This window comes from Bombina bombina, chromosome 8 (genome assembly GCF_027579735.1).
Source record: "Bombina bombina isolate aBomBom1 chromosome 8, aBomBom1.pri, whole genome shotgun sequence".
In the NCBI taxonomy this organism is placed as follows: Eukaryota; Metazoa; Chordata; class Amphibia; order Anura; family Bombinatoridae; genus Bombina; species Bombina bombina.
In genome coordinates this window covers 292,819,705-292,838,416 of record NC_069506.1, presented here as the reverse complement: position 1 = coordinate 292,838,416, position 18,712 = coordinate 292,819,705, and the positions used below count along the sequence as shown (strand labels likewise).

The 18,712-nt window shown below is 38.9% G+C and overlaps 1 protein-coding gene across 1 annotated transcript in view; it reads right to left on the bottom strand.

Annotated features, from left to right (window-relative positions):
* Positions 1-1,661: 1,661 nt before the first annotated feature.
* CLCN6 (chloride voltage-gated channel 6) overlaps positions 1,662-18,712 on the bottom strand; it is a 174,404-nt gene continuing 157,353 nt past the window's right edge. The window contains exons 18-23 of the mRNA XM_053691466.1: positions 15,679-15,865; positions 14,329-14,486; positions 14,080-14,236; positions 12,398-12,505; positions 12,149-12,274; positions 1,662-4,786 (exon numbers count right to left, since the gene is read on the bottom strand). Of these exons, the coding sequence (XP_053547441.1) occupies positions 4,706-4,786; positions 12,149-12,274; positions 12,398-12,505; positions 14,080-14,236; positions 14,329-14,486; positions 15,679-15,865 (817 nt within the window). The 3' untranslated portion in view covers positions 1,662-4,705. The remainder of the gene's footprint in view (positions 4,787-12,148; positions 12,275-12,397; positions 12,506-14,079; positions 14,237-14,328; positions 14,487-15,678; positions 15,866-18,712) is intronic.

Genomic DNA, 18,712 nt, shown 5'->3' with positions numbered 1-18,712 from the left:
TGCTCATTGGCCAATAGGTAATTTCTACTAATGCACATTGGCTGAAAGGTAAGTCCTGCTAATGGTCATTGTTTGATAAGCAGTTACTACTAATGCTCATTGTCTGATAGGCACTTCCTGCTAATGCTCATTGTCTGATAATCACCTCTTGCTAATGCTCATTGTCTGATAGGCACTTCCTGCTAATGCTCATTGTCTGATAGGCACTTCCTGCTAATGTTCATTGTCTGATAGGCACTTCCTGCTAATGTTCATTGTCTGATAGGCACTTCCTGCTAATGTTCATTGCCCGATAGGCACTTCCTGCTAATGTTCATTGCCCGATAGGCACTTCCTGCTAATGTTCATTGCCCGATAGGCACTTCCTGCTAATGATCATTGTCTGATATGTAATTCCTGCTAATGCTCATTGTCTGATAGGCACTTCTTACTATGACTATGGCATAACTGCCCAAACGCGTCAGCAGTTCTCACAGCCACAGCCTACCAATGTGTGCTTTCTGTATATTGTGACTTTTTAATATCAAATAAAGGACTACCTCTATTAATTCATCACTCCAGGACCTTGTTTATTCTTTTTTTATGACTTCTTGCTAATGCCTATAGCCTATGGCCTATGGCTAGGTTGAAACATGCACGGGCGAAACATTTGTTTCCTCGAAAGCTTAGTTTCGGATTATTTTTTTTTTTTTCAAACGTTCGGTTGAATTTTTGGCATTCGTTTTGGATAAATATTGGATTCAGATGTGTTACCATTATTTCTAATGGGAACAGCTAGTAGAGAAAATATTAAAGTGAAGGTCAATCCTAGCATTTGTGAAATGGTGATGGCTCAGGGTGAGAACTAGAAAAAAACAAATAGGTGTCCTACTGCTGAAGGGGCAGCCTACAGAGTAAATTATGTTTAACCACTAAAGAGAGCAAGCAGCAGATTGAAGAAAATGGCTCCCTAAAGAAGAGTGTACAAGAGGTGCTCAAACCTTATCCCAGGTCCTAGATGTCCAGGAGAAGCGTGTGGAAGACCACTGTACTCACTGTTAGAGGAGTGAGGTGCACCTGCTAGAGAAGGGACATGCTTTAGTACAGAACGCGCCAGGCAGGCACCAAGAAGGTAAGGCTGTTATAATTCACATGAAAAGGAACAGAGGTTAGACAGAACCATATGAGCTGATGGGAACCAAAACAGAACAGAGCTTCAAAGAAACTGCCTTCTCCAAGCTGAAACTTAAAACACTACAGGAAAAGACTAGAGAGTTACACATAGAATAGTTTCTGCTTTCTCTAAGGGTCTGATCATTAGAAATGAGCCGGCATGGAGAGAAACCATGATCATTAAATTGTACTGTAGGTGTCCTTACTTCACATACAGAGACCAGCAAAGTGAGATAAACTTTGCTCAAGCATTTTCCATTAAAAAATTATTTCAGGGACCTCACAATACTGACAAGATATAATCTCAAATACAAATAGAAACAGAAGTGCTCTGCCAGGAACAAACAGCTCAGTGGCTTGTTATATCACCCGGTTGCCACCTGCAAGCAGCTTCTTTTAGCCCAATTGTGCTTTTCCCAGAGGAGACTTTCCTGAAGTATCTCAGTCTGATTCCACCTAGCAAGGTCAGTCCAATGTCTTTCTAGCAAATAAAAACAAAAACCACATGAGACCGTCATTGTTTTATTTTTTAATTTGGACAAGTAATGACAATACTGAGGAATGAGGACGCAAGTAAAATTAAATACATACAAAAAAAAAATATATAAATCTACACAATTTTTGTATAACAAAAACAAACAAAAATATCCATAACTTACACAATTAAGTTATAAAGAGTGCAAATTATAATTAAAGGAATGTTACAGACAAGAATAGCAATAGCTTGTGTTCCTGTTAAGTTAGTAGTGTATAAATTATTGTTGCTGAGAAAGCATAAGCAAGTCCTTTATAACAAAAGAAGAGGACACTTAGGATGAATTGTGTGGCTAAAATTCTGTTATTAGAGACATAAAAAAAAACAAACCACTTAACAGTATTATACAAAAAGCCTCGGGACAGTTTAGCAATAAACTTAATTATTTTTCCTGTTATTTAGCTCTGAAAATTGTGGGTTTTGCTGTTAAAAGTGGATGTGCACATGCCAGAAATAACAATGCTATATACCATGTGACCCATTTATAACTGATCCTAACTGGCTTCAGCAGAGGAAACCTAGGTTACAACATGGCAGAGCGCGCTGCTTTATGGGCACTAAAAAACTTAGTTATTTTTTTCAATATTTAAAACAGTAATATTTGTAAAAAATATATATGCATATTATTCTCAGGCTAATCTTTCTAGCCAGCAGTTATTTCATGTTTAATGTAATATAGAGTGAGCTGTAATATGAATACAGATTAAAGACAATAATGTCCTGACATTGAACATCTGCATATTTGGATATTTTTATAGATCCAATATACTTATTTCTTGCAGACAAAACATTTTAATTTGTTTTTTTTCTAAAGCAGGTAGAAATGAAGCAATACACTAATAGTAAGTGACTGTTGTCCCTTGCTAGATGAAAATGTATTTAAAAATAAAAAGGTGAAATCCGTGGTTTGGCCACTAAATATTTAGTAATGTTTTTAAATGAATGTGTAAGTTAAAGCATTAATGCGCACACAAGTTTTCTTTAAATAATTAAAAGACACTCCTACTGATGTTATTTCTTTCTTTTTTTAAGTTGGGGTAGTTGGGCATTACGCAGATGCTGTTCTGCCTGCCCAACAGACTGTAGCTCACTCACAGTGTGGCAAGTTAGGGGCAATGTGAAGGAAAGCATAACAGGTTTGCGTTCTAACAGTGATAATGCAACTTAAAGGGACAATCTAGTCAAAAATAAATTTCATGATTCAGATAGGGCATGCAAATTTAAATAACTTTCCAATTCACTTTTATCATAAAATTTGCTTTGTTCTTTTGGTATTCTTTGTTGAAAGCTAAACCTAGGTAGGCTCATATACTAATTTCTAAGCATTTGGAGGCCACCTCTTATCTCAATGCATTTGACAGGTTTTTACAGCTAGAGGGAGTTAGCTCATGTGTGCCATATAGTTTACATTGTGCTCACGCCTGTGGAGTTACTTATGAGAGAGCACTGATTGGCTAAAATAAAAGTCTGTCAAAAAAACTGAACTAAGGGGGCAGTCTGCAAAGGCTGTATACGTCAAGTGACTGTTAATTTACATTGGTTAAACAAGCGTTGTGTGTTCCTCTAAGGGGTGGCCTAAAGCTTTGCCCTATATGTTATTTAGAGACTAGTGATGTTTTTTGTGGATTAAAATGTTTGTAAGAATAATTTGTGGCCTTTGAGATTTCTTATGTAATGGTCTTTGTTTACAAGCTAATTATAGGGATGAAAAATGATCAGCCAGGGGGAAAAGTTACAATGAGGAAACAGAAAAGGCTACTAAGTCTACTCAATAATTATAGGCACAAGCCTGAGTTCTTACTTGTCTAGATTAATTTCCTTTCAGTCCAGGACAAGTGGAATCTCCCAGCACTGGCTTCATCTATAATGAACTTCTAAACTCAAAATTAATATTCACAACCAAACTGATCTTCAAAACAAAACACTCAAAATGAATGCAACTTCACTATGTACCCTATAAAGTGCATTAGAATAAGCAATGCATCAAAATGATCACAGATTCCTCCACAAATCGAGGTGCGGTCACAAAGCGGAATGTTAGCAAAGGGCAGCCGACGTAAATGTGAATAATGCCAATTAGTAAATTACTTCTTGCTCTTGGTTATGCTTATGTTAAGGTGGAGCTCAGTGAACCTCACACATCACAGTATTTTAGGTTAAGGTTTTCGGGTATTTTCAGACTAAGATTAATGCTGTAGCCCGGTCTGGCAGCCAAAACGGTAAATACTATTTTGTCTCATTTTAAACTGCTTTTTTTGCTTGTGTTTAAGCCTCTTATAAAATGTGTATAAATGCATACGTTATACCTATGGGAGTATAGCGCATCTGAAAGTGCTCAGTAGCCCTTTCCTTCTTTTCATGCCCGCTACCATAAGAACAGGACATTTCACAGGCTATTAGGCCGACACATTTTAATAAAGATTTTGCTTTTGATCAGAGTAAAATCTATCAAGGACAAAATGTCGGCACTTCTTTTAAGAACACTTCCTTTCAGCTAAATACTGACAATTGTAAAAGGTTTAAAATCACCCAGGAGTTAAGGAACACTCTTATTTGTAAAGCTTGCTAAATCCTCTAGGATCTTCTATTCAAAGTCAATACCAGCAACTGAAGCAGAACAACCCATTTCTGAATGGACGTGAGAGACCTCTTTGAAGAGCACAAGGTGTACTACTTCCAAAGAGATGGACTGACGGAGCATCAGAGAGGGGACGTTATACAAACGTACAGAAGGAATAGCAAATGAACTCCACTTGGAGGATGATAAAGCCCTTTGAGCGAGGATGCCGACTTTGTTCTCATGCTGTAGGTAACCTTCTCCAATATTTAGCAGCAGAAGAAAAAAAATATTGAAATGCACGCAGAGCCAAGGAAGGGAGGAAATGTTATAGCAGCCTGGCTTTCAGAACCAATCTTTTAGATGGCTGTACCCAAGTGCGTTCTTTGGAAAACAGCAGCACTACCCTATAAGGAAGGTGTGCACCAAGCGCCTGCTCCAGTACGTACAACTCACGGAAATCAAGAGGTCATATAATGCTGCCTCAGACGAGCTTGGAGGAATTCATGAGTCAAGTTGTGTCTTGTAATAATTCCAACAATCTAAATATAAAGAAAAAAGCCCATAAACTCAAGTCAGTTACTGATTAAATATATCTGGGACTCACAAGAGATTGCAAGATAAACTGATTTTCTTTTAAACAATCATCATTTTTACTACATATGCATAATATAAAGAAACACGTCTCTTTACAGAAATATGTTAAATAGAGAACTATGTTGGTGTTTTTCTGCAGAATCAGTAAAGCATATGATGGTATTATTCCTAATAAAGTCAATGGCTGTGGTTTATCTGGCCTATTGCTGCCATCTTCTGGTTGTATCCAGTTCTGCAATTTTCATCAGAATGAAGGCTACAACTTAGCAGTATATATGTATATTTGTATGTGTGTACGTACGTGTGTGTGTGTGTATATATATATATATATAGATATATATATATATATATATATATATATATATGTGTGTATGTGTGTGTATATATGTGTATATGTGTGTATATGTGTGTTTATGTATATCCAAAAACATAATTTATGTAAGAACTTACCTGATAAATTTATTTCTTTCATATTAGCAAGAGTCCATGAGCTAGTGACGTATGGGATATACATTCCTACCAGGAGGGGCAAAGTTTCCCAAACCTTAAAATGCCTATAAATACACCCCTCACCACACCCACAAATCAGTTTAACGAATAGCCAAGAAGTGGGGTGATAAGAAAAAAAGTGCGAAGCATATAAAATAAGGAATTGGAATAATTGTGCTTTATACAAAAAAATCATAACCACCACAAAAAAGGGTGGGCCTCATGGACTCTTGTTAATATGAAAGAAATGAATTTATCAGGTAAGTTCTTACATAAATTATGTTTTCTTTCATGTAATTAACAAGAGTCCATGAGCTAGTGACGTATGGGATAATGACTACCCAAGATGTGGATCTTTCCACACAAGAGTCACTAGAGAGGGAGGGATAAAATAAAGACAGCCAATTCCTGCTGAAAATAATCCACACCCAAAATAAAGTTTAACGAAAAACATAAGCAGAAGATTCAAACTGAAACCGCTGCCTGAAGAACTTTTCTACCAAAAACTGCTTCAGAAGAAGAAAATACATCAAAATGGTAGAATTTAGTAAAAGTATGCAAAGAGGACCAAGTTGCTGCTTTGCAGATCTGGTCAACCGAAGCTTCATTCCTAAACGCCCAGGAAGTAGATACTGACCTAGTAGAATGAGCTGTAATTCTCTGAGGCGGAATTTTACCCGACTCAACATAGGCAAGATGAATTAAAGATTTCAACCAAGATGCCAAAGAAATGGCAGAAGCTTTCTGGCCTTTCCTAGAACCGGAAAAGATAACAAATAGACTAGAAGTCTTACGGAAAGATTTCGTAGCTTCAACATAATATTTCAAAGCTCTAACAACATCCAAAGAATGCAACGATTTCTCCTTAGAATTCTTAGGATTAGGACATAATGAAGGAACCACAATTTCTCTACTAATGTTGTTGGAATTCACAACTTTAGGTAAAAATTCAAAAGAAGTTCGCAACACCGCCTTATCCTGATGAAAAATCAGAAAAGGAGACTCACAAGAAAGAGCAGATAATTCAGAAACTCTTCTAGCAGAAGAGATGGCCAAAAGGAACAAAACTTTCCAAGAAAGTAATTTAATGTCCAATGAATGCATAGGTTCAAACGGAGGAGCTTGAAGAGCTCCCAGAACCAAATTCAAACTCCAAGGAGGAGAAATTGACTTAATGACAGGTTTTATACGAACCAAAGCTTGTACAAAACAATGAATATCAGGAAGAATAGCAATCTTTCTGTGAAAAAGAACAGAAAGAGCAGAGATTTGTCCTTTCAAAGAACTTGCGGACAAACCCTTATCTAAACCATCCTGAAGAAACTGTAAAATTCTCGGTATCCTAAAAGAATGCCAAGAAAAATGATGAGAAAGACACCAAGAAATATAAGTCTTCCAGACTCTATAATATATCTCTCGAGATACAGATTTACGAGCCTGTAACATAGTATTAATCACGGAGTCAGAGAAACCTCTGACCAAGAATCAAGCGTTCAATCTCCATACCTTTAAATTTAAGGATTTCAGATCCGGATGGAAAAAAGGACCTTGCGACAGAAGGTCTGGTCTTAACGGAAGAGTCCATGGTTGGCAAGATGCCATCCGGACAAGATCCGCATACCAAAACCTGTGAGGCCATGCCGGAGCTATTAGCAGAACAAACGAGCATTCCCTCAGAATCTTGGAGATTACTCTTGGAAGAAGAACTAGAGGCGGAAAGATATAGGCAGGATGATACTTCCAAGGAAGTGATAATGCATCCACTGCCTCCGCCTGAGGATCCCGGGATCTGGACAGATACCTGGGAAGTTTCTTGTTTAGATGAGAGGCCATCAGATCTATCTCTGGGAGCCCCCACATTTGAACAATCTGAAGAAATACCTCTGGGTGAAGAGACCATTCGCCCGGATGCAACGTTTGGCGACTGAGATAATCCGCTTCCCAATTGTCTACACCTGGGATATGAACCGCAGAGATTAGACAGGAGCTGGATTCCGCCCAAACCAAAATTCGAGATACTTCTTTCATAGCCAGAGGACTGTGAGTCCCTCCTTGATGATTGATGTATGCCACAGTTGTGACATTGTCTGTCTGAAAACAAATGAACGATTCTCTCTTCAGAAGAGGCCAAAACTGAAGAGCTCTGAAAATTGCACGGAGTTCCAAAATATTGATCGGTAATCTCACCTCCTGAGATTCCCAAACTCCTTGTGCCGTCAGAGATCCCCACACAGCTCCCCAACCTGTGAGACTTGCATCTGTTGAAATTACAGTCCAGGTCGGAAGAACAAAAGAAGCCCCCTGAATTAAACGATGGTGATCTGTCCACCACGTTAGAGAGTGTCGAACAATCGGTTTTAAAGATATTAATTGATATATCTTCATGTAATCCCTGCACCATTGGTTCAGCATACAGAGCTGAAGAGGTCGCATGTGAAAACGAGCAAAGGGGATCGCGTCCGATGCAGCAGTCATAAGACCTAGAATTTCCATGCATAAGGCTACCGAAGGGAATGATTGAGACTGAAGGTTTCGACAAGCTGTAATCAATTTTAGACGTCTCTTGTCTGTTAAAGACAGAGTCATGGACACTGAATCTATCTGGAAACCCAGAAAGGTTACCCTTGTTTGAGGAATCAAAGAACTTTTTGGTAAATTGATCCTCCAACCATGATCTTGAAGAAACAACACAAGTCGATTTGTATGAGACTCTGCTAAATGTAAAGACTGAGCAAGTACCAAGATATCGTCCAAATAAGGAAATACCACAATACCCTGTTCTCTGATTACAGACAGAAGGGCACCGAGAATCTTTGTGAAAATTCTTGGAGCTGTAGCAAGGCCAAACGGTAGAGCCACAAATTGGTAATGCTTGTCTAGAAAAGAGAATCTCAGGAACTGATAATGATCTGGATGAATCTGAATATGCAGACATGCATCCTGTAAATCTATTGTGGACATATAATTCCCTTGCTGAACAAAAGGCAATATAGTCCTTACAGTTACCATCTTGAACGTTGGTATCCTTACATAACGATTCAATAATTTTAGATCCAGAACTGGTCTGAAGGAATTCTCCTTCTTTGGTACAATGAAGAGATTTGAATAAAACCCCATCCACTGTTCCGGAACTGGAACTGGCATAATTACTCCAGCCAACTCTAGATCTGAAACACAATTCAGAAATGCTTGAGCTTTCACTGGATTTACTGGGACACGGGAAAGAAAAAATCTCTTTGCAGGAGGTCTCATCTTGAAACCAATTCTGTACCCTTCTGAAACAATGTTCTGAATCCAAAGATTGTGAACAGAATTGATCCAAATTTCTTTGAAAAAACGTAACCTGCCCCCTACCAGCTGAACTGGAATGAGGGCCGTACCTTCATGTGAACTTAGAAGCAGGCTTTGCCTTTGTAGCAGGCTTGGATTTATTCCAGACTGGAGATGGTTTCCAAACTGAAACTGCTCCTGAGGACGAAGGATCAGGCTTTTGTTCTTTGTTGAAACGAAAGGAACGAAAACGATTGTTAGCCCTGTTTTTACCTTTAGATTTTTTATCCTGTGGTAAAAAAGTTCCTTTCCCACCAGTAACAGTTGAAATAATAGAATCCAACTGAGAACCAAATAATTTGTTTCCCTGGAAAGAAATGGAAAGTAGAGTTGATTTAGAAGCCATATCAGCATTCCAAGTCTTAAGCCATAAAGCTCTTCTGGCTAAGATAGCCAGAGACATACACCTAACATCAACTCTAATAATATCAAAAATGGCATCACAGATAAAATTATTAGCATGCTGGAGAAGAATAATAATATCATGAGAATCACAATTTGTTACTTGTTGCGCTAGAGTTTCCAACCAAAAAGTTGAAGCTGCAGCAACATCAGCCAATGATATAGCAGGTCTAAGAAGATTACCTGAACACAGATAAGCTTTTCTTAGAAAAGATTCAATTTTTCTATCTAAAGGATCCTTAAACGAGGTACCATCTGACGTAGGAATGGTAGTACGTTTAGCAAGGGTAGAAATAGCCCCATCAACTTTAGGGATTTTGTCCCAAAATTCTAACCTGTCAGGCGGAACAGGATATAATTGCTTAAAACGTTTAGGAGTAGTAAATGAATTACCCAATTTATCCCATTCTTTGGAAATTACTGCAGAAATAGCATTAGGAACAGGAAAAACTTCTGGAATAACCGCAGGAGCTTTAAAAACCTTATCCAAACGTATAGAATTAGTATCAAGAGGACTAGAATCCTCTATTTCTAAAGCAATTAGTACTTCTTTAAGTAAAGAGCGAATAAATTCCATCTTAAATAAATATGAAGATTTATCAGCATCAATCTCTGAGATAGAATCCTCTGAACCAGAAGAGTCCAAAGAATCAGAATGATGGTGTTCATTTAAAAATTCATCTGTAGAGAGAGAAGATTTAAAAGACTTTTTCCGTTTACTAGAAGGAGAAATAACAGACAAAGCCTTCTTTATGGATTCAGAAACAAAATCTCTTATGTTATCAGGAACATTCTGCACCTTAGATGTTGAGGGAACTGCAACAGGCAATGGTACATTACTAAAGGAAATATTATCTGCTTTAACAAGTTTGTCATGACAATTATTACAAACAACAGCTGGAGGAATAGCTACCAAAAGTTTACAGCAGATACACTTAGCTTTGGTAGATCCAGCAGGCAGTGATTTTCCTGTAGTATCTTCTGGCTCAGATGCAATGTGAGACATCTTGCAATATGTAAGAGAAAAAACAACATATAAAGCAAAATAGATCAAATTCCTTATAAGACAGTTTCAGGAATGGGAAAGAATGCCAAATATCAAGCTTCTAGCAACCAGAAGCAAATGAAAAATGAGACTGAAATAATGTGGAGACAAAAGCGACGCCCATATTTTTTAGCGCCAAATAAGACGCCCACATTATTTGGCGCCTAAATGCTTTTGGCGCCAAAAATGACGCCACATCCGGAACGCCGACATTTTTGGCGCAAAATAACGTCAAAAAATGACGCAACTTCCGGCGACACGTATGACGCCGGAAACGGAAAAGAATTTTTGCGCCAAAAGTCCGCGCCAAGAATGACGCAATAAAATGAAGCATTTTCAGCCCCCGCGAGCCTAACAGCCCACAGGGAAAAAAGTCAAATTTTTGAGGTAAGAAAAATATGATAATTCAATGCATAATCCCAAATATGAAACTGACTGTCTGAAAATAAGGAAAGTTGAACATTCTGAGTCAAGGCAAATAAATGTTTGAATACATATATTTAGAACTTTATAAATAAAGTGCCCAACCATAGCTTAGAGTGTCACAGAAAATAAGACTTACTTACCCCAGGACACTCATCTACATGTTTTGTAGAAAGCCAAACCAGTACTGAAACGAGAATCAGTAGAGGTAATGGTAAATATAAGAGTATATCGTCGATCTGAAAAGGGAGGTAAGAGATGAATCTCTACGACCGATAACAGAGAACCTTATGAAATAGACCCCGTAGAAGGAGATCACTGCATTCAATAGGCAATACTCTCTTCACATCCCTCTGACATTCACTGCACGCTGAGAGGAAAACCGGGCTCCAACTTGCTGCGGAGCGCATATCAACGTAGAATCTAGCACAAACTTACTTCACCACCTCCCTTGGAGGCAAAGTTTGTAAAAACTGATTTGCGGGTGTGGTGAGGGGTGTATTTATAGGCATTTTAAGGTTTGGGAAACTTTGCCCCTCCTGGTAGGAATGTATATCCCATACGTCACTAGCTCATGGACTCTTGTTAATTACATGAAAGAAAGGAGATACAGCAGAAAGTGTCACAGGTGCATGTGAAGGCCAGGGTCACTGCCAGTCCCTTAGTAAATAGCAAATCACAAAGACGGTCCACAGCACCTTAAAAGTATATCTTTACTTATATGTAAGTATATATGTGTATGTGTGTGTGTATATATATCTATCTATCAGAAGAGAGAGAACAGCACTCCTGAGATAGAACAAAAGCTAGAATAACTTCCATGCCTGTTCATTTCTATTGACACTCAGGGTGCGCGTTCTTTTTGCACACTATACCTTTTCACAGAGAAAAAATATCCTGTAGCATATCAGTCTCACCCTGCCCAATGACAGTCCAGAGCCGAAATACCAGGCAATTACTCTATGAACAAGAGAAACAACCCCAGACGATTGTTTCGGCCTTCTGTGGCGCTCGTCAGTGAGGTGCAGTTGTTTCTCTCTAAGGGCATGTGTGCACGGGCTCCACGTCTGGCTTCCCCCTTTACTCTTAGGGAGACCCAAGAGCAATTATATATGTGTGTGTATATATGTGTATGTATGTGTGTATATATGTGTGCGTGTATGTGTGTATATATGTGTGCGTGTATGTGTGTATATATGTGTGCGTGTATGTGTGTATATATGTGTGCGTGTATGTATGTGTATATGTATATGTGTGTATGTATGTGTGTGTATATATGTGTGCGAGTATATGTGTATGTATGTATGCATGTATGTGTGTATATATGTGTGTGTGTATGTGTATATGTATATGTGTGTATGTGCGTGTATGTATAAAATTAAGCATTTTATATTACAAATATCCCAGCAATATAAATAACAATATATTTATTTAGTTAACCACTTTCTTAAAGTGGTTAACTTTAACACAAAACAAACTGATAAAAATAAAAGCATACCAAATCCTTTCTGTACATTAAACAGAAGTAAAGCTAACACCAGAAAGAAAACTAAAATAGAAGAAAGTGACTAATACTTATGCAAAAAGTAGTAGAAGTCTTTATCTTATAAGCACTCACCTCTCCTACTGCGTTCACCACCGGTAAGTGCCTAAGTCCCATTGTTCTGAACAGGTTGAACACTTGCGAGGCGTGAGTATTCGGTGACACAGTGAAGGGACAAGGGTTCATGTATGGTGAGACATCCTGCAGCATTGGACACACAGACAAGGTGCATTTAACACGTGCGACAACCAAACAAGCTTCAATATATTTTGCTCACACCTAATGAGCTAGATCCAGCTAATACAGAAAGATTTAGTTTCTTACCACTATCATTCGAGGATTTAGCAGTGTGAGATTCACGTCATGGATGTCAGGGTAGCGAGGATAGTCTTCTAACATCTCAGAGTGAGACAGTCGGGGCTGGCTGGCACTCTGAATGGAAATGACGAACATAAAGGTTTACATATGACGTGTCATAAAGAGGTATATATCACATTGCGTTTTAACACCAACCATTCCTTATTCATTACCTACAGCCGCTGGCTCACTGAGGAGCCATCTATGAGTACAGTACATAGTATCTGGCAACGTCTGAATACATAAAGGCAGCAAACTCATGATAAAACAACAATAATACAAGGGAATGTGAGACCGAATACACAGAAAATATGGAGGATAATTACTTCCCAGGAACTACCACCCTAATATGTAAATGTAACACCTTCCTCTAGTAAATCAAGTGATGCTGAGAAATGGATCTGATTGGATGGATAACACTGGACGGACAGGTTGATAATAAAGGCACTGTCGCTGTTTAACCACTTGGAATAAAGCAGGACTAATATGTTGTTATTTTGGCTACAGTTTACTTAGCAGCAAACTAATAGGATGACAATATGATACCCAGTTATTGACCAAGTACCTGAATCTCTAGTAGAGTTTAGCAAACATGAAGCTAAAATAGCCTGGACAATTCATGTTAATATTTGTGCATCTGAGGAATAGAAGTTGTACATTTGAACTAGGTCACCTTAGTATCTTTAGCTGCTCAGTAGCCACATTAAGTATTAGTCAGTGTTCTGAATTGATACAGATTATTACATTACTGCTTTAACAAGATGTCAAAAGTTAAAACATTAGAAAAGTGAGCACATACAACCCTGATCTCTATCATTACTTTCTCTTTGGTTGTGCAAATGATGTCATGGTGCAGGACACTGATGGAGACACATGAGCTACTGATCACCCTTTCCATGGGTGCTACATGGGTACAGCCGTCACTATGGGTACAGCTATCACTGTGGGTACAGCCGTCACTGTGGGTACAGCCGTCACTGTGGGTACAGCCGTCACTATGGGTACAGCCGTCACTATGGGTACAGCCGTCACTGTGGGTACAGCCGTCACTGTGGGTACAGCCGTCACTATGGGTACAGCCGTCACTATGGGTACAGCCGTCACTGTGGGTACAGCCGTCACTAAAGACAAAAAATGATAACTCTAAAAAAGCTCTGGCATCTTCTCACCTCCAGTCAGTCATGCATTACTCGCTAAAATTGAGAAAGTGCTGGTAACTGGTCTTTGACTTTGGCACAAGTCAGCCTAATTATGTTACCAAACCTGTACCTTCAGTTTAACTATCTGGCAGTTACTGGCTTAAATGCTATTGTGGAACAACCTCACATAAGATTAAAAACACAATAAACAGATCAAATGTGTAAATATTAAGCACTAGGAAAGGCGAACCACAAGCGTATTTAAGAGCAGTTATGTTGGTAACTGGAAAGTGACTTCTGAGCAGTTACAAAGACGATTTATTTAGATTTGACATTTATCGTTGTGTGTACGAATCTTTGGTTTTGTCAGAACGTGAGGATGTGCAGTAGTCTTTGTGCTTTTTCTAACATTAAGCCACATTGCTTCTAATGCTGCTTTTGTTTCAGTATCTATAGATTTGATAATCGCTTATCTCACTAAACAAAAAGGAAAAAACTCTATTCACATACCGACTGATTCTCAGAGTAACATACTCCACGGACTAATAGTGTTACTAGCTGGGAACGGAGGATCAGACCATGGAAGGTCAAAGGTCTAAATCGTTCTTCCATGGTCCACTCTTCACTCGGTGATTGGTCAGGGTAAAGGTTTGGATAAGGTGTATACCTGGACAAATCGGAGATAAAGCTCCATTTAGTTACAGAAAGTAACTGTGCAAATGATCAAATCTATATAGAATATAAAGAGAAAACATTTACCTCCGTTCCAGCATCTGCTGCAGCATGTCCTCCTTCTCCTCGTGCTCCTCAGCAGCGATGCGATCATCGCACATATTGCGCAGCTCGCTGGACGGATAGGACTTCATAGATTGGCTCCGCTTTCTCTGCTCACCTGCCCGAGTCAATATGCTGGCTTTCTGGGCAGGGAAGAATTAAACAGTACATTTTGATTATCTGACTCAGTATCTAGGTGTAAACGAAACGCTTTCCAAACTACTGGTACTTAGACACGACTGGATTTAGTTCACGAGGACATTATGTAGGATCACACACACATACATACATATATATATATATATATATATATATATATATATATATATATATATATATATATATATATATATATATATATATATATATATATATGTCTGGCACTCTCTTGCAGACAAACAGCTAGATTAAAAGCAAAATGGAAGTTAGTTACAGCACTCTGTGAGCACCCAGGACTGTGAGCTTTGCCGGGTCATGGAATGTGAACCCAGTCTGATTTGAAAGTGCAGTCCATTTCCGTGTTTTGTCTGTGTCTATGGAAATTACAAAGGGGCACATGTCACCCTTGTTTGTATCTCAGTGTGTTGAGTTGAAGGCATGCATTGTGTGGCTGTAGGTTAGTGACCCAGGAAGGAAAATACCTTAACATTTTGCTTTTAATCTAGCTGTGTGCTTGCAAGAGAGTGCCAGACTTTCTATGTGTGTTGTTAATAATTGTTTTTTGTAATTGTTCCCTTTGGGCTTTGCACCCAGGCTTGTCTAAGGTTAACTGCCTGAGTCCCTGAAAGCTGTGCAGCTGTCTGAGTGCTGGTGAGAAAGGCAGTGAGTTTTGCAGGGTCATGGGACGTATACCCAGTCTGGTTTGAGAGAGAGCTGTCCATTTCCGTATTTTGTATATATAAAGAGGTAAAATATCATTTTGGTAACGTCTCTCTTTATAGGAAGTGATATCACTGTATACTGCAATTCTCAATTGTCTATTTTTTTTTTAGTCCCACAAACGATCTTATTAAATTAACAAGACATGCACTTATACAAAAATTATGACATTTGCTAGAACTCATTAGCTACCAGAGTGGGTTGGACTGCACAGTTTACACTGCGCTTCAAGCCTTCATTGGTTGAAAAGGGATAAAGCCTAACCTGTGGCACGTGACCCTGTAACATTTTCAGTGCAGACATTTCAGTTTCAGGAATGCAGTTGTGATGTTTCACTAGGATACACAAGCACTGCTCTAGCTAATAAATATCATTAGTGACGTGTGAAAACTTGACTTTAACTCATTGAATGTTTATAACTTAAAACTAAACAAAAAGGTTTCAGAGTCAACTGACCTTAAATTTAATGTTGTTGCTGATAAGCTGATTCCCTTTCATAAACTCCTTCTCGTTGCCACGATTCTCTGTTACTACAGGGAAGGCGTGATGCGCCGTTGTACGAAGGATGCTGACCAACGACTGGATACGGGTATGAGGATAGACGTAGGTGAGATTTGGTTCCATAATGTCACTTGCTCTCAACCTAAAGGTTTATTAGGAAAACAACAAGGAAAAGAGGGGCAACCGGAGTTACTGTATTTAGTTTAGATTGTAACCCAACACCCAAAAAGATAAGGGAGCATTTAATAGTTTCAAGCGTTGCTCACAGGGTTCACATACTTTCTGTTCTAAATATCTAATATAAATTCACATAAATCATCCGGCAAGTAAAGTCGATGCTCACAATGCTGGAGTTGCTTGTACATTATAGAGCCTAAAAAAATGTAATTCTTAAAAGGGACAGTAACCAAATTGTTATTACAAGTTATCATTCCTTTACCTTGCTTTAGAAGAACATATCAGCCAAGACTAAACATTTAAAACAAATTAACATTTTGCAAGCTGCACTTGTTTTTCATTTTAAATTGAAATTTCTGTTGCTTTAAATTCAGAGTTATTTTTTTTTTCATGAAGTACAAACCTCTAACTATAACGTGGGTCGAGTAAAATGTGAGACTTAAATTTATTAGGACTAAAATAGATTTTGCACACAGAGCTCCTTAGTAAACACATTTCACTTGTGTTTAATATAGATTGAAAGCATAAATGCATATTAACCCCTTAACAACCAGCGTCGTACCCTGTACAATGCTGATCGTTAAGCCCTTTAGGACCAGCGTCGTACCCTGTACAACGCTGCAGTCCTGGGCTTCTCTCTGCCGCTATCTCGCTAAAAGTAGCAAGATTGCGCTATTTCTGCATGCCCCACGAGTGGGGCACTGCAGAAATAGAGTTGCAGAGTTAGTCAGCATCGAGCAGCGTTGGTGCCGATGGTTGGTGGCGTAGGAGGGAGGTGGGTAGGCGGCCCATCGCTGCAGGTGGGGCGAGAGCGTGTTGGACCGCTACAGTACAGAAAATATCTCCTGAGAGCGGCAGGGAGGGGGAAGGAGGTAGGGGGGAGGAGGGAGAAGGGGGCTCCTATAGTGGAGGGGGGATATCGATCTGGGAGGGGGAGGGTAATGAGGGGGGGCAGCTACACTACAGAAAAAAATAAGATACAAAATAAATACATACAAAATTGGGGTTTATTGGTACTGGCAAACAGCTGCCAGTACCTAAGATAGTGGCAATATTTAAAAGGGGGAGGGTTAGAGAGCTATTGGGGGGGGGGGAGAGATCAGGAAGGTTGGAGAGTTAGGGGGGATGCTACACTGCAGAAAAAAAAAATATTGGAAGACTGTCTGCCAGTACTTAAGATGAGGGCGACCTTTTAAGATACCTGATTAACCCCTTCATTGTCGGGAATAATAGAAGTGTTGTGCACAGCTGCAATTACCAAAAAGCACTGTCACTAATGTAATTAATTGTACATTTTTGGTGTTAATTTGAAAAGAAAGATAACAGATTTAAAGTAATACGTCTTTTTATTTATTATCCATGTGCTTAAAGGGACACTGAACCCAAAGTTTTTATTTTGTGATTCAGACAGAGCATTACATTTTAAGCAACTTTCTAATTTACTCCTATTATCAAATTTTCATCATTCTCTTGTTATCTTTATTTGAAATGCAAGAATGTAGATTTAGATGCGGGCCCATTTTTGGTGAACAACCTGGGTTGTTCTTGCCGATTGGTGGATAAATTCACCCACCAATAAAAAAGTGCAGTCCAGAGTTCTGAACCAAAAAAAACAACAACTTAGATGCCTTCTTTTTCAAATAAAGATAATTAGTAAAAAAGTGTATATTAGGAGGGCGCTGAACAAAGTTTAAGACACTTATATTCAATAATAAAAAATATTTATTTATGCTCTAGTAACAATGTGTGTTTTTGACAGCCTAATAAGACCTGGGACGTCTTCCTATGGTCTAGATTACAATGATTAAGAAATATTTGTAAAAACATAATTTATGCTTACCTGATAAATTTATTTCTCTTGTAGTGTATCCAGTCCACGGATCATCCATTACTTGTGGGATATTCTCCTTCCCAACAGGAAGTTGCAAGGGGATCACCCACAGCAGAGCTGCTATATAGCTCCTCCCCTCACTGCCATATCCAGTCATTCGACCGAAACAAGACGAGAAAGGAGAAACCATAGGGTGCAGTGGTGACTGTAGTTTAATTAAAATTTAAACCTGCCTTAAAAGGACAGGGCGGGCCGTGGACTGGATACACTACAAGAGAAATAAATTTATCAGGTAAGCATAAATTATGTTTTCTCTTGTTAAGTGTATCCAGTCCACGGATCATCCATTACTTGTGGGATACCAATACCAAAGCTAAAGTACACTGATAATGGGAGGGACAAGGCAGGAACTTAAACAGAAGGAACCACTGCCTGTAGAACCTTTCTCCCAAAACACAATGCACTGAGCCACTGACGGGCGTGGAATGGAATGAAGGACACGGCAAGCAATTAGAAGTTTTGATAACCTGAACTCCGTCAGGTAAATTTTCATCTCTACAGAATATATAAGAGTCCCTAGGAAGGAGACTCTTGTGAGTGGTGATAGAGAACTCTTTTCCACGTTCACTTTCCACACCCATGCGACCTCAGAAATGCCAGAACTATCTCTGTATGAGACTTGGCAATTTGAAAGCTTGACGCCTGTATCAGGATGTCGTCTAGATACGGAGCCACCGCTATGCCTCGCGGTCTTAGAACCGCCAGAAGTGAGCCCAGAACCTTTGTAAAAATTCTCGGGCAGTGGCCAACCCGAAGGGAAGAGCTACAAATTGGTAATGCCTGTCTAGAAAGGCAAACCTTAGGAACCGATGATGATCTTTGTGAATCGGTATGTGAAGGTAGGCATCCTTTAAGTCCACTGTGGTCATGTACTGACCCTCTTGGATCATGGGTAGGATGGTCCGAATAGTTTCCATTTTG